The following is a 17,369-nucleotide window of genomic DNA, read 5'->3' as shown; positions in this document are numbered from 1 at the left end:
TCAATGAAACACTAAAGAAGTTACGTGAAAGTAGCAAATACCTGTAACTCTATCACTTGGGAGATGGAGGCAGGACTCTCAGAACTTTAAGGTTGTCCCATCAAGGAGGAAAGCCTGGACTACATGAGGCGCAGCCCCTCTTCTCTGTGCTTCTCACAAAGAATCAGAGAAGGAAAGTCATGTTGAATCATTGACTAATGTGGTCCTACGTATATCATTTCCACTGTAGTAATAATATTTTTTCAGTAAGATTTGTCTTTGTGATTAGTTAGTCCTTATTGTAGCAAATAGTTTGCATTTGGAAAGGTTTTGTAAAATGTATCTAATGCTTTTACCAAAAGTTGTACTGTTTTTGTTTGTTTTCTGTTTTTCCCCCTTTATTGCCTAGAAGGCTTTTTCACATGAAAATTGATGACTTGATGAGCACCATTGACCTAATATCATTCAACTCTTCAAAATCAAAGAACATAAAACTAGTATCCACGCATACAAAGATAAAACAATTTGTACATTTTATTTTTTTCATGAGATAAGCATTTAGATTGTGCCAACAAATATGTTAGTTGTATAAAAGTAACTATTTTTTTTATTTTATCTAAAATATTTTGTTTATGCTTATTTGAAAGTGCTTTCAAAGATGACTTTCAAGGTTGTCATGTCCTTTCAGATATTCGTTCTGTTTTGTACAGCATTGTAAGTAGTATCAATAGAGTTGTTACAAAATGAGCAAAAATGATAAGTAATTATTTTTATATGAATCTTTTGAGTAAGTTAAGGGATGACTGCACCCCCTGTTTTCTCCCTGTGGCAGGTTCCTTTTCAGGGATTTCTTGACCTATATCTATTATGAGGTGGAGGTAACTATGCCATGAATCTGGGCTAGTAGTAGAATTCAAAGGACAAAGTTGGCTACAAAGGAAAACAGAAGATAACTGTTTTCAGATGTACAGAAAAACGCCATCTTTATTAATAAAATACTGGCAGGAGGAGCGGATAGACAGAAGTGGTGACTGTACATGTTTGTTACTTATAAACCTTGTGATAGCATTTCATGGCTTACCTGCATTTTTTTCTTTTTTTCTTTCATTTTTTTTTGTTTGGTTTTTCAATACTGGATATCTCTGTAGCTTTGGATCCTGTCCTGGAACTAGCTCTTGTAGACCAGGCTGGCCTCGAACTCACAGAGATCTGCCTGCCTCTGCTTCCCGAATACTGTGATTAAAGGTGTGAGCCACCATGGCTTGCCTGCATTTTCTTATTACTCCAATTTAATCAGTTCCATTGGTTTTTACATGCAATGAACAATTTTCAAAGATGTGTTTGTGTTGAGTTTATGAAAACTCTTTCCTAATCCAAATATACATGCTGCTGTCTTTCTGTTTCTAGTTTCTATGTGTTAGTCATGGGATGTCTTATTAATATTTTCTTTTTTCAAATTCCACTAGGATAATGTTTGTGTTATTAATGGTCTCTGCTACAATGAAGGGGATAAAAACCCTACCAGCTCTTGTTTGGTTTGTAGACCCCAAATATCAAATTCTACTTGGTCATTTTTGGAAAGTAAGTTCTTTATTAATTCAACTATTTCTTACCCAGAAGTTTTAAGGTGATTTTTAAGTTATAACAGATACTGATGTATTTCAGATAGATGAACAATATATTTAATTTAACATCTTTCGTTACTTTATAAATTTCTTTGCTTTAAGAAAACAAAAGACAGGAGCATGTTTTTATACATGACTCCAAACACCAAATGTCATCTATGTTAACAATAGAGTTGACATGTGTTAATATCACCAAGTGATTTCATAGCTGTCATAAATTGTAACTATACATTCCATGATGGTACCATGATAAAACTGATTAACAATATATTTCTTAGAATTTATTTTAATGGTAAATGATATATGACTACATATAATTTATATCATCATGTTGTAATATTATAAGATATATTTTAATATTTAATAGTGAAGCAATACTTGTTTATGGAAGAAAGAAATGGGAATTTTTATTTCAGGTACACAACATTTTCTAAGTCTAGCTTTAGTATGTTCAGTTTTAAGACAAAGAATTCAGCTACTTCAGTTCCAACATATATGAATTTATCTTTTATTATTTAAGGTATTTAGACTCAGTAGTCTGTAACGTGCCCTTCAGTGCCCTTCTTTTTTTTAATAATATTTATTTATTTATTATGTATACAGTATTCTGTCTGTGTGTATGTCTGCAGGCCAGAAGAGGGCACCAGACCCCATTACAGATGGTTGTGAGCCACCATGTGTTTGCTGGGAATTGAACTCAGGACCTTTGGAAGAGCAGGCAATGCTCTTAACCTCTGAGCCATCTCTCCAGCCCTTCAGTGCCCTTCTTATGTGATCCTCTGACTATGATCCTGTGTACAAATACATTTAGGATACACTCTTCCATTCAAATTGTAGTCATGTGGCACAGCTTCTTCACTTTGCCAAGTACTACTGTAGTTCTGTATGAGTGAGTTCTTTCCTCATGTGGTTATCAGATATTATTAATTGCATGGGCTAGTAAGTAAGATGTAGTAAGACATGATGCTCAGAGACTATATACTTGTTATATAGGTAATAAACTTTATATTTACACAGTAGTTTGTGATGTTACACATGTCACTGTAAATGTAAACTTCACTGCTTTGTTAGATAACATTATATTCACCACATAGGAACAAGATTTAAAGCCAAAGCCAATGAAAATTTGAGGGAAAATGGTGAAAGAGATAAAGAAAATGGAGACAACCTTCCGAGTTGAAGTCTGTCTTTTAATGGCTTTAGTATGACAGATTTGTGAGTAAGCCATAGTGTTCAATGACATAAGACGTGTTAAAATAAATCTCATGTGGAGTATGAGGGAAATAAGATCACTATGAGGCTGCTTTTGAAGTATACAGGGAAAGATGAGGAGTCAGAACTGGGCTTTCTTGGCATCAGTGTGTCCTATGTACACATGATGTGCTTGCAACCCAGATACTAGGGTGAAGTTGTTCTCTTCTGTTTAGCTAGCAGATGAGGAAAGTACACACACTAAAACGTAAGACAGCTTAAACTACATTTTGGGATGTTTTCACCATATAAAGGAAACATTCCCTATTCCTGACACAGCTCCACTGCAGTGTGAGTTTGGCCACAGGTTGAAGGGTATAATCACAGGAAGTAATGGGCGGTGCCAAGGGAGAAAGTGAGGCTGAAAGAGTGAGTACACACAGAGTGCCGGTCTAAGAGCATCCAGGATCCCTAAAGAGTGGAATGGTCAATACAGAGTTAATTAAGACAAAAGAGAAATGTCTCCAACCCAAAGAGTGGAAAGCTGCCTATATGTCTTTTTTTTTTTTTTTTTTTTGGTTTTTTTCGAGACAGGGTTTCTCTTCAGCTTTAGAGCCTGTCCTGGAGCTAGCTCTTGTAGACCAGGCTGGTCTCAAACTCACAGAGATCCTCCTGCCTCTGCCTCCCGAGTGCTGGGATTAAAGGCGTGTGCCACCACCGCCCGGCCTGCCTATATGTCTTATGCAGTATCCAAAGAATTTACAAATTTGCTTTGCTAAACTGACCATAAACCTGCTGCTTACTTTAATATTTACACAGAATGGAAAAACATTTAAATAACAACATCTCCAACAGAGCAGTTAATAAAACTTTAATCAGAATTAAGTTCTTATTAGACACTTGTCTTTGTGGGAACTATCACAATCAAGCTTCTCTCCCGACTTTCTCTGTTGCAGATAACCAGCCCCCTGTGATACAGGCACTGCAAGGCACATTACAGGTATTTTACGGAGAAGATTTTGAATACCAGTTCATGGCCTGGGATCCAGAACATTCTGAGATACATTTTACACTGGATTCTGGTCCTGATGGAGCAAGCATCTCCTCTGAAGGACTTCTTACATGGAAATCAGAGTCACTGACTCCTCAGAGATTCACTGTCCGTCTTAAGGATGACTGCGAGGCTGAAACTACAGTCACAATGGAGGTCATAGCCGTAATTATAGACATCACTGCCTCTTTTACAAATACAACCATTTCAGCTTAAACCCAAGCCAAAGACATAGTCTTAATGTCAAAGAGCAATGAAGTCACTAAATGTTGCATCTTTGAGTGTTGCTTGTAACAGCATAGCACCTTAGAGACATTCTTAATCATGGGTCTAAACTGATAGATGTCATTGTACCCTGTACTTGATGGACAAAAATGAGAGTCTCACTCATTGCCACTCCCAGGAAAGTCATGACTAAAATGACATCAATAATTATACTTTTTTTTGTTCAAATGAAGGACTCTTGGATGCTGATTTAGAAACCAAAAATATAGAAAGAAGACATGAAAGAACTAATTCACAATTTTTTTCTTTATTGATATATGTAGTGTATAGATATATGTAGTCATAAGAATTCAAGCCTTATGACTGGCATACTACATATATCTCTCTTTGTGATGTGCCTCTGTGTTTGAGGTTTGTCATGTATGCTTTCACATAGACACGTGATGAAAAGTAATTGTGTTTGGTCATATTATCCTGGAAACTTAAGTTATGGTCTGCTCTTAAACTGGATATACATGGGTGTTGACTGTCTTTAACGTTTCTGATTTTGTTTCCTAGAGTTCTGTTTGCATTATAAAAATTGATCATTCTAGCTATGGAGTATGTTATTACATGCCTAAAAATATCTGTACTTGGAAAGCTGAGGAAGGATGTCATAGGTCACTCCGAACCAAATAGAATCTATCTCAAATCTTAGAAAGTAAGAATAAATTGTTCTACTTGGAACATTCTAAAAGTACTCCCCCAGCACAGAGATTTTAGTTGTACTCTCAAGAGTGGAAATAATTTTTAAACAAACATTTTGCAGGAATGCGTAATTTGATTATACCTGTACATAGGTCCTCATGCCGGTCACGATTTCATGTTTAGCATTAGCTGAACATAATTTCATTAGAAATAAAGCATTTGTTATTTGTTATTCGTCTTTTATAGGTGACTGTGAAACCTTGTGACTGCTTGAATGGAGGCTCCTGTGAGTCGGATAGGCAATTTCCTCCAGGAAGTGGGGCATACCTGTGTGTCTGCTTGCCTGGCTTCCATGGCCGCCTTTGTGAAGTTGATGCCAATGGGTGCCATCCAAACCCCTGTGACCCTGGCAAATGTGTTAGAGACTTAAACAGTTACTCGTGTGTCTGTCCTCCTGGGCTCACAGGTCAGTATGGGTTCATTATGAACCAAATGAAAATGTGAATGAAGGAAACACTCCTTGGAATATTATTTGTGGAGCCATGCAAATCTATGTTCTTAAGATTTTGATGTATCTTTTTAAAGCCTGGAAAGAGTATCACATACATACACAGTGCTTATAACCTTATTATTTTAAATTATAATTGTTTTTGATTGTTTTTAATTACTTTCATATACTTTTACAATTTTGCTTTCATATATTCTTGCACTTTTGTCCAATTTGTAAATCTTACAGAAATCAAGGAAACTCTATTGTATTTTATAGGCATTTCTGCATCTATTTTTTAAGTAAAAATACATTTAAGCATATTGATATTGAAATATAACAGAATAGCGAACACTGTGTTGTCCACAGGAGGCAGGAGGAGTGTGGGAGCCAGAGGGGATGGAGGCCACCTGGAGGACAAAGCCTCTAAATCAACTGAACAAAGCTCTTAGGAACTCAGAGAGACTGAAGTAGCAAGAACAGGGCCTACATGAGCCTGCACCAAGTTCTCTGTGTATATTTTTTAGCTTCAAGTTTAGTATCTTTCAGGAATAGTGAATGTGTGAATAAATGGGTCTCTGATTCCTGCGCCTTTTCTTAGGGGTTCATTTTCTTCTGTTGCTTTGCCTTGTCCAGATTCAATGTGATGGTTTTTGTTTTATCTTATTGGACTTTATTTTGTTATAAAGAAGCATGTATATATAATAATAATTATTGCAGGGAGAATACAAATATTGTCACATAACAAATGCTCCATTAATAACTTACTTAGAGATATCATGGGTTAAATCAGAAATGGAAACAAATGAAATACTAGCATACTCGCTCATTCATTACTTGTCCTAAAATGTCTGGTTCCAGAAATAACACGTAAACTTAATAAGCCTTTATTTTATCAAATATTCAAAGATCTTACTTATATGAATAGCTCTTTATTTATATAGATGTAATTATTAGATTAATATAGTCATTAAACTGACTTTTCCAAAATATATCAGTTTTAAACTATATGAACAGAGCAAAATATTTACTTGTCTTTTAATTTTTTTATAATTTTAAAATTATCACTTAGACATATGAAAGTAGATATTTCTTTTGTATTTCGTTACAGACTGTATTTGAAAATGTTCAAATATTGTCTCAGAAATGTATGTGTAACAAGGGATAGTATCTACTCATAATATGAATTTATTCATTCAAATAAGATGTTAAGCTTATCAAAGGGCACTATATCATCTCAAAATATCTTATTGAGAAAATTTTTACATTTTAGCATGTATAATTAAAAATTTCAAAGTTCTGTAATTTGACTGAATAAGATATCCTTAGCCTAAGTGAGCAATGTTCCAAAAGTTAGAGTTTTAAAAGAAAAGTATATATAGTATAGAATTATATGTTATATACTGCAATTCTTAGCTCGAATATTAATATACTGTTTCTTGAGACAGATCTGGTTATGTTACTTACACTAACCCATTCCAGGTCCACCTACCTGGTCCTCTCTAGTGATGAGAATACTCGTCTTTTGTATAGAAAAACATATTTGTGTGTGTGAAGACCTGAGTTTGCTATTAAAAGAAGTGTTAATGGTTTTATACTAGATTTCATAGCTGTTTTTAAATAAAGAGTAAATTATTTCCTTGGCAGAGGCTTGGATTCTCTGAAGAAAGAGCAGGAGAATATGACAAGTGTGGTGGCAAGCATTTGCAATCCCAGAACTCAAGAAGCAGGAGTGTCACACATTTTAGGTTAACATGAGATACACAGCTAGTACCACGACAGCCTAGTCTACATATTAACCTATCTCTAAAATTTCAGCAGAATAAAATGGGAGTGTAAGTAACCCAAGAGTGGGATGTTAAAACATATACTGGATTTCAAAATAAATAATTTGAACTATTGGTCTGTTTTTTCCTACAGGCAAGAACTGTGAGAAAGATGTTGATGAGTGTGAATCTTGGCCTTGCGTCCCAGGTGTGGAGTGCATCAATGTCTTTGGCTCCTACCATTGTGGCTCATGTCCAAAAGGATTTCATGGGGATGGGAACATATGTCATGGTAAAAGCCCCTGATTGCAGCTATGCTTTGTGTTGCATTTAACTAATTCGGGTAACTTAATTGCATTATCTTCTACTAACTTGTTCCTTCAGTATCTATGCATCACGCTGCATGGAGAACTAGATGCACAGCGCACAGAAGTGTACCACATATGTCCTCCACGTAATAGATCACCATGTGGTAGAGAGAAACATGATGAGGAACTCCATGGTATCTAAAAGATGTTTTGTGTTTTTTGATAGATGTGCCTGAGGGACACAAGATTGCAATGCAGAGCCTCTTTCCTCCCAGGCAGGACAATGGAAGACTTTAAAAGAGGCATGACTCTCGTCTAGATAGAAAGAGTCTACATAATATCTGTGTAAAGGCTGAAGGAGGAGTGAGTGACAGATGCAATTCTTACGGTTATTATCCAGGGACACAGAGATTTTAGAGGAAAGGGGACAAAAGAAACTAAGGGACATTAGTATTTTAAAAGTGAGCTCCAGAAAACAGCATCAAAAAATAATTTTGTGGTACAATTAGGTGAATAAAGATATGCTTTTGATGGAAATTTGATCACCCGGTCACTATATCATCCTGGGCCTCTCTCTCAGGGTAACAAGTGAGAGAGTCAGTACCAACCCACTGGTTTTCCATAAGACTGAAATAATTGCTCCTGGGGTATTTTTATTCTGTGGAATAGTAAGGATTGTATAATGTCACACAAAATATGTTCTTTTTGTTGATAATTTTAATTCTGGCATCAGGAAGCTGAAGAGCAAGGACCTAGTCTGGTTGTCTTCTTGGCTGGTAGGCAGCAGTATTATGACTGTGTGTGTGTGTGTGTGTGTGTGTGTGTGTGTGTGTGTGTGTATAAACTCTCCTGGTAACCCCCCTCCCCCTTAGAATGACTGTCTTCATCTTCTTAGATCAGAGATCACTCTTCTCACCGAACACATCCAGAATTCCTTTAACAAAAACCCCTCTCCAACAGGCATGGTTAGGATTTACACCTTTACAGATTAATTTTCAGGAACACAGTTCATTCTGTATCTGAGGATTTGGTGAAAAAAAGAGAACATCTTAATTGAATCTTTGATCTAATTTGAAAAGAGTTAATTTCAAGTAACTTGTGAATCCTAGATTGTGATTCATTGAGTTTGGTTTGCGATAGTTGAACTCTGATATGCTTCATGTACTGATTTACAGTTGAAACAGTTTTTTAAATGACTTTACTACAAAAATTATGATTCTCATGAGGCCTGATAAAAGTGTCACTTGAAGAAAAGGTTGGTAAAACTGCCAAAAACATAAAAATCCCCCAGTAGGTTACGGTCTTTGTTTGAGTCCAATGCAGAATACTTCCCAATTGTTTTTCCTAAGACTAACAAGTTGCACCTCAGGCATTTTTACTTTTAGAAAGATAACAAAAGGGTTATATAATACAACTTGTAATACATTATTATCATTGCTATTCTTCTAAATTCTTGGATAGTTATAGAAAAATGAACAAAAGGAATTTCAGGGATGTTTATTAGTGAGTGTTCACTTTCAAGTTAGCTTATTTTCTGTGTTACCTTGTGTATTCAAATAGGCTACAGTGTCCTTGAAGGCTGGAACACTATTACAACTTTTCATTACTTTATGATTCTTAGTCTTACATATTGTAAACCCCACATAAAGAATGAATAACTTAGCACCAAACTGTGAATATTGCAGAACATTAATAATGAATTAATTTTAATGAAATTTAATTTATTATTAATTAAATTATTATAATAGATTATTAATTTATTGTTAATTGATTGATAATTAATATTTAATTCTGATGAACATTTCTATTCATTTTTTGTTGTTGCCTAGATTTGAGCTTTCAATCCCCATTAGAGAAACATTTACTATCAAGTCCAAGCTTTACTCAGAGTCCTGGAACAACTGCCAATGAATTCTTAAACTCAACAGGCACCTCTCAATTGTCGATAAAATCAGTTACAACTCAAATGGATAATACAAGGAAGAGTGTTTCTCATCAGACACCTGCTTATGAGCATGCAGATCACATTCTCAGTACAAATCTTACTCTCAATGAGTCACAAGTTCCTGCACAAAGTGGTGCCCCTTTAAGCAACAATCCTAGCAGATCTCTTGGGCAAATAAGAGATGATATCCAGGGCACTGTTCCAAAAGAGACGAGAAGGGATATTGCTCAAATTAACAAACCTTTCCAAGGTTTTACTCAGTATGAGTTTGCATCCTTAACTACTGAAGAAAACACTATCTTACCAGAGAGCTATGGATCAACCAAAACATCAAATTGCACAGAAGCATCTTGTTTCATGGGTGTTTCCTGTGTGCCAACCACCGATGGTCACTTCAAGTGTGGACGCTGCCCCATTGGGTATTATGGAGATGGGACCAACTGCAGAGGTACTGTGAATTTTTTTGGGAACACAGCGTGAAAATATAGAGCTTAGATAACTAAGCTGTTATATTTCTCTACTTGATTTATATTCATTCTGTTTAGGTCAATACATTTTGAAAAAGTGGATTTTCTGAAGTGCTCTTTTTAAAACACTGTTACTGTTAGAAAATATCATTGCTACATAAGCATTATTAATACAGTGATACCTTCCCTAGTCTAAGTTCTACACAACATTCTACTTTAACCATCATATAATCCACAACAACCTCACACATTCAGTATTATTTTCCGTGTGTACAGATGAGGGAGCAGAGCTTTGTGAGTCTGGTTGTCTTGAATCAAGCAGCTAAAGAGACGAGTCACAGCTGTGAATACAAGCCTGGTCAGTCTTGTGGCCCAGTTTCTTCTCAGAGCACAGTTGGCAGTTAACACCTCAAATTACTGACTGACGTACTTGCTTATTTTCACAAACTGTGATTTTCTGTAATTCTTTTGGCATTTAAACAGTTTTTCTGTCCGTTTTACAAGTGTTGTTTATATCTTTGCCCTGTATAGTCATTGTTTTTATTTAGTAAAAATAAAAATTTGGTCCTAAAACTGAGAAACTGTTTCTTAGGTGTTTTGTTATTGTTCCTGTTATATCTTTCTTATTTTTATTGTTGTTGTGCATTTTGGATTGAGACTAATTAAGCAAAAGAAACATTTCAGTACTTCTATGTTCCTGGTATTACAACAACAAAATATAAGAACAACAACAAAGAAAAAAACAAAACAAAAAATGAGGACTCTCTCTTTTTCCTGTAAGAATACAAAGTCTCAATGCCTGTATGTATATAACCCCAAATTGTTTATTATTAACAAATAAATTGCAGCCATCTCATGTAATATGGCTACGCAAGAGGTGTTATATGCCCACTGGAATGTGTCAGGTGGCTGGAGATGCTCAAGGAATCCAGCCGCATTAACTTTTGACTTCTTGGAACCTTGCTCTTTGGGATTCTGACAATCACTGTGCTATTATGAACATTTAGCTGTACAGCATCGGAAACCACATCACACTCTGCAACATGAGTGCACGGCTGGCTGCTTCCTATGCTGTGTGCTAGTGTTATTGGAATAATTGCCACACAGTGTTCTTTCTTAGTCTCATAATAATTTTTCTCAATCACTCTAATCTTGAAAGTATTAGAAAAAGAATTAGAATTAAATGTAGTAGATGTAGTAGCTGTGGTTTAATAATTCATTAAAATGTTCACACTAGGAAAGTTTTTAAAATTTTTATTTTTCATATAAATCTGAGGGCAATGTATATATATATGTATATATATATATATATATATATATATATATATATATATATATATATATATATGATGTAGTACATCTCCAGTTCTGAAATTCTTCCTTGGTTTTTGCAGCATTTTGTAGGCACTCATGTGGAAGAAACATGGAATGTGTTGCACCAAATATATGCAAATGTAAACCCGGTTACACTGGTTCCAACTGCCAGACTGGTAGGTACATGATTCATTAGTTCATATAATAAATTTTCTTTGATAATCAATATTTCTAAGGCATGGGCTTTATTTTTATGTAGCCATCTGTCGCCCTGTTTGCAAAAAACATGGAAAATGCATTAAGCCTAACATCTGTGAATGTCCTCCAGGGCACGACGGAACAACATGCGATGAAGGTGATAATTCTAATTAAAATCTCAAATATGGGCCTAAATACAGTGTTACTTCCTCGAAAATATTTTAAAAAATAATTTTCTTGGTGTGTTTATGCTAATGAGTACTTATCAATGCTTGGATAAAAGTTCACAGTTTTAAAAATATTCACTATAATAATAATCCATTTTAGAGATTTAACCCACATGGTGTTTTGCCAGAATGTGTTTAGGCACCATGCACATGCAATTCCCGTAAAGGCCAGAAGATGGTGACATATACCTTAGTCCTAGATTTACAGAAGGTTATAAGGTGCCATATGTACTGGAATATTCAGAATTTGGGTTATCTAGCAAGCAGTCAGTGGCTCTTAACCATTAAGTCATCTCTCCAGCCCCTAATTTTGGAATTTTAAACTCTCAAACTTCAGAAATCAGAGATCCAAAAACAAATGTTTGTATTTCAAAATTTTTGTTTTTAAGAGTTAGGTACAAGGTAACACATCCCTTCAAATATTTTTGGCAAAAGATAATTATTAAATGACTTTTGTGTAGTAAGAAGAAACATAAAAACCTGTAGCCATATACACATTGCATGGCTTAAGGCTGAAATATTAAATGAAGAATCTACAAGATAGAATTGATAAAAGTGATAATTTTTAAAATTAATTTGCTATTTTAAAACGTTTTTGACACTAAATTTGAGCAAGTGATACATATACAATTGTGAAGGATCTTAGAGCAGTGGTAATTGCCTAAAAAGCCAGGAAAGTCACAAAGTAACAAAATAAATCTGGAACTAACAGAAATCTTCAACACTAATAACAAATAAAAATAATTATGGAAGTAAAAAAAAACCTGTTTTTAGAAGGACAGTAATTCATAAGTCTATGCTCACATTTTAGAAAAAGCTAAAGGTCAAGTATTGTCATCCAACTAAAACCAAAGCTTTAATAAACCTTTCAGCCACCTACATTGTGTTTTATAAATTTCATTCATAAACCAAAACATAGTGCTGATTGATGATTGCTTTGTAATAGTGAAGTCATGTAGTAAATCCCCACAAAAAAAGTAACTACACAGTAAAAGGGAACCGAGTTTATCCCAAATTGTTCTTATGGGGGCTTTATTGTAGCCATTCTGTATGAGTGCATATGTACGGATTCTTAAACCTGACTTAATAGTATCTGTGTCTGCAGAACGTTGTAGCCCTCCTTGCCAACATGGGGGCACGTGCTTGCCTGGCAATCTCTGCACTTGTGCTTATGGATTTGTAGGAGCAAGGTGTGAAACATGTAAGTACAGCTCCCTTGCAATCTGCTATAATAAACTTCTCCTTTGAAGAGTTGGTGCTTTAGTGATAAATAAAACAAACCCACCCCCTAAAAAAAGTTGATGCACTAGAGGAACTCAGAGTGTCCAGAAATGAGGTAAAGAAGTTCAAATGGACATGGTTGTAATCCTGCCGTTTGGGAAAATGAGAGAGGAGAATCATGAATTGAGAAGTAGTCAAAGTTACATACAGTGAAACCCTGTCTCCTGAAAAAATGGATAAAGAAGTTTCTTCTGAAAAATAACTTATCTTGTTCTTTGAAATAAGTGAAAATAATATGCATTAATTTGCATATGTTTGTTTTATTTTATTTATTTTTTATTATGTTCACCAATTACTAATAATTTAAATAAGTAACTAATCCTCATTTAATGCTAATAATTTTCTACTTTTTTCACCTTTATCAGTAAGAAAATAACTGAACTTGAGAACTGTAGTGCATCTAAGCCATGTGTGAATCATCCTGGTCCTTCTCTGGTAGATTTTATCAGAAGTATTGACAGTTATGGGCTAAATTTGACTTTCTTTTGTCTTTGTTCTGTGATCTTAGTGGTTTGTAACAAGCACTGTGAAAATGGAGGCAAATGTGTTGCTCCAGATATTTGCCAGTGCAAGTCTGGCTGGTATGGACCCACCTGTAGTACAGGTAAAAATCAGAACTGTATACAATAAACGTATCAACAAAAAGAAACCTTAAATATCTCAAAAAGTCATACCGAAAATAGAAAAACTGAACTGAAAGGAAATATATAAGATGGTTTTGTATAATACATTTTAGAAATTCTTACCTTCATCGTCTTGTTTTTCTGTTATCTGAAACCTTATGCTGTCTTACATGTGATGTTTCCTAATCAGTATTGTCTTGCTTTTGTATATCCATCATTCATTTACCTGATATGGACACAAAACACCTGTCTTTGTTATAATTTCTCCATTTAAATTTCTCTCTCTTTTTCTTATCAGGACATAAACATCCTACCTTATTAAACATCTATTCAATTCTGAATGTTAAGCACAGCCATCAGATCAATCCATTTATTTATCAGAATCAAATGTGCTTCTGATGACAGAGGTTTCTGTCCCACCCAGTTTCACAACTGTTCAGTCCATAGGAACACACAAAGGCTTACATTAGTTATAAACTGGTTGACCTATTAACTCAGGCTTCTTATTAATTCTTACATCATACACTAATCCATAATTCTTGTCTGGGTTAGCCATGTGGCGTGGTACCTTTTATCAGCAAGGCATTCTCATCTTGGTTCCTCTGTGTCTGGGTGACCACCGCAGACTGAGCCTCTCCTCTTCCCAGAATACTTCTGTCCTGGTTGCCCCACCTATACTTCCTGCCTGGCTACTGGGCAATCACCGTTTTATTAAACAAGAGAAAAATCTTTGCAGGGTACAAGACCATTGTCCCACAGCATGCTTCCTCAGCAAAAATGTTTGCAGTTGGTCTGTTTATTCTAATTTACTCTGATCAAATGACTTTTCTCAATAAAAATAACCCACCATTTATAATGTGCTAGTTATACATGAAGCCTGCTACAAAGGAAAACAAAGATTAAGTTGATTCTTCCTTTTATTTCAGTTTTCATATCCTTAATGAAAAAGACATGGGATGCAATTATTTTTAAATATAAAACCATGAAGCAAGTTGCTTTATGATATAAAATGTAAATAAACCACATATTACCAGAAGTAAAAACACCAATTAATTCCAGCAAGTTGGAAGAAAACTATCTGTAGTATACCTTGGAGACTGGGTGAAATCTAGGCTGAAAATAGAATTAGAAGTACAATCAAAGCAGAACAAAGGTGATGAAACGTCAGCCATTTGGGGCATGAAAGGGCTTGGGTAAAGCAGCCCTATTTTATGTGCAAAGGGATAAAGGTGTATGAATAGCCACATCTAGAGGTCAATGCTGTTGAGTTGCGTTGCCCTTCTTAGCCAGTGATAACAAAAACATTCTGAATTTCCATCACAGTTACTCCACATTCTCATCTTTATTATTAATATTACTAATGGAACAAATAAACATACTTTCAAAGCAATTACAAAGCTATTTTGCTTACTTTTTGTTTGTTGAAGCCTAAAATATATGCTATTTTTTACTCATAGTTAAAATATATCATTGTGTTTCCTTCCATACGTTGTGCCACATTCAGTTTAAAATAATCATCCTTTGTGATTCCCTTCTTCCTATTGTGCATTAGCTCTGTGTAAGCCTGTTTGCCTCAATGGTGGTTCCTGTTATAAGCCAAACACTTGTCTCTGCCCCGATGGATTCTTCGGTGCACAGTGCCAGAATGGTAAGTCTTCTTTCTGCATAATGAAAAAGGCTACCGGGAAACTAGGAATACAAAATAGGAAAGTGAGCTTTGTGGAAACACATCAAGTTTCAGAAAAAGATTGTTTCCCATCTGTTTCTTATGATTATGTAGATATGGCCACAAAAACTAACTCATACAAATGTACCAGAGTTGGCAATAAACGTATGTTAGGTCAACAGCATGGGCACTGTTTATGAATTTTTGTAAAGGCAAGATGTGAACTGTACAACATGCTAGTGGAGATCATAATAAATGGTGGTGTTCCCATTGCTTTCAGTTTAATGACTTTTGAGATGTTTTATTTTATGTTGTCTAATGTTTTCCCATGATCTTTCTTAACTTTAGTTTCATTAAACATTTGGGGAGTGCACCTGGGTACAACTCTATGCACGATGATGTACAGACACAAGAACCATTTTTCTTTTCTGCACCATGTTTTAATACCTTTCCCCATGTATTTAACTCTATTAGGGAAGTGTTTCTCAACCTTTGTAATGCTGTGACACTTTAATACAAATAGTTCTTCATGCTGTGGTGACCCTCAACCATAAAATTATTTTTGTTACTCCTTCATAAATATACTTTTGCTACTGTTATGAATTGTAATGTAAATGTCTGATATGCAGAAAGTATGACATGCAGCCTTTGTAAAAGTGTTATTTGACAAAAAAGGGGTTGTAACCCACAGGTTGAGAACCACTGCTATAGCAATTTCTCTTCTCTCTCCCTCTCTCTCCCTCTCTTTCTCTCTTTCTCTCTCTCTCTCCCTTTCTCCCTCTCTTACAGATTAATAGAAATATCTCAGACATGAGCTTATTGATAAGAACTAGTAACTAATTCCAGTGAATTTAATCCACGAAATATTACCTGTATCTTTATTCTTAGAATTATATCAAATATATTTTAGAACATGTTTGAACATCTTCATAATTAGATTTACAAAATTAACATTATTATATGATACAATTTGATTTATTTTTGCAGAAAATAATATTTTGATTCAATATATTCTGATTACAGTTTTCCTTCCACATATCCTCCCTGGTACCCCTACTTCCCCTCACACGCAAATTCACACATTTTTCCCTTATTAGAAAACAAACAGGTATCTAAAGCATAATAATAAAATAAAAATAAACTTGAATGGAACAAAATAAACAAGAAAATAAAAGGAAAAGAGTTTTTTTAAAAAGCACAATAAATACACATAGATGCAGACACACACACACATAGAAATCCCATAAAAGAAAAGAAAATGCCCTGATAAAATGCTGGGTGGTAAAGAACCTCCAAAGACAAGATGCCTTTGAGTTAATGTTGTGTTGGCTGTCTACTGCTGGGCACAGGGTCTGTCCTTAAGAGTGGTTTGTATTCCCAGTGAGACTCTATTAAAAATCTAAAGCAAAACCACTGATTTTTCCTTTGTGGGTAAATCATTAAATCTTCTGGGTTAGGAATGGGGAGTATCCTCTACTTCCACTCTCAGAGCTAGGACTCCATCTGTCTTGGATCTTTACAGGCTCTGTGCAGGCTGCTATAGTTTCTTTGAGTTATATGTGCTTTGATCATACTGTGTTTAGAAGACCTTATTTCCTTGGTGGTCTCCATCTCCTCTGCTCTTACAGTCTTTCTGCTCCCTATTCCTAAGCCCTAAATAGAGGCATTTGTGGAGATATCAAATTTAAGACTGAGTATTCCAAGATTTCCTTGCACATTGTCAGGCTGTGGGCCTCTTTGTTTGTTCCCATCTACTGCAGGAGGATTGTCTAATAATGAGTGAACAAGACAGTGATCCACAAATATAGCAGATCTCTGATACCTCTTGAGTGGCCAAGAACCAGAGATAAGATAAGCCAGGACCTAGGAGAAAAAGAAATACTACTGTTCTGCTAAAGGAGCAGAGCAATAAAATGACGGCTTATGACATTCTGCTCTATGGTGTGATTTATAATCACATACCTTTTTATCGGGGAGTTGATTCAGGTTCATAAGATAAAACTGGAGCAGAGAAGAAAATATCACTTAAACACTAGAAAGATGGGCATAGGGAAAGTATTCCTTTCATTGATATTTCCTCTGAGGAACTGGGTTGTAAAATAGAAAGAGGATTAAGTTAATGTAAATCTTGGAAACTAAGGGAATGTGACCAAATCTATACGAATGCATTATATAGTTTTGAGCAGAGAAAATAAAGGGAAAGTCATAAGCTCACAATACCAAGCTACTTACAGTAAGGGTAGGACTGTAAGAAAAAATACTCCTCCCCAAAATGTTTGCCAATAATTGAATAAAGGAGATGATCTTTAATCTATCCAAGTTAAACCAA

The 17,369-nt window shown here is 35.1% G+C and overlaps 1 protein-coding gene across 1 annotated transcript in view; it reads left to right on the top strand.

Annotated features, from left to right (window-relative positions):
* Nucleotides 1–17,369, top strand: part of Vwde (von Willebrand factor D and EGF domains) — a 63,020-nt gene that overhangs the window by 33,956 nt on the left and 11,695 nt on the right. The window contains exons 16-25 of the mRNA XM_038319439.2: nucleotides 1,446–1,560; nucleotides 3,752–4,002; nucleotides 5,005–5,224; nucleotides 7,166–7,303; nucleotides 9,149–9,712; nucleotides 11,126–11,221; nucleotides 11,305–11,400; nucleotides 12,576–12,671; nucleotides 13,260–13,355; nucleotides 14,927–15,022. Coding sequence (XP_038175367.2) covers nucleotides 1,446–1,560; nucleotides 3,752–4,002; nucleotides 5,005–5,224; nucleotides 7,166–7,303; nucleotides 9,149–9,712; nucleotides 11,126–11,221; nucleotides 11,305–11,400; nucleotides 12,576–12,671; nucleotides 13,260–13,355; nucleotides 14,927–15,022 — 1,768 coding nt within the window. The remainder of the gene's footprint in view (nucleotides 1–1,445; nucleotides 1,561–3,751; nucleotides 4,003–5,004; nucleotides 5,225–7,165; nucleotides 7,304–9,148; nucleotides 9,713–11,125; nucleotides 11,222–11,304; nucleotides 11,401–12,575; nucleotides 12,672–13,259; nucleotides 13,356–14,926; nucleotides 15,023–17,369) is intronic.

The sequence above is a fragment of the Arvicola amphibius genome, chromosome 2 (genome assembly GCF_903992535.2).
Source record: "Arvicola amphibius chromosome 2, mArvAmp1.2, whole genome shotgun sequence".
In the NCBI taxonomy this organism is placed as follows: Eukaryota; Metazoa; Chordata; class Mammalia; order Rodentia; family Cricetidae; genus Arvicola; species Arvicola amphibius.
Note: the sequence above shows the minus strand (reverse complement) of the source record. Positions and strands in the feature narration are given on the sequence as shown.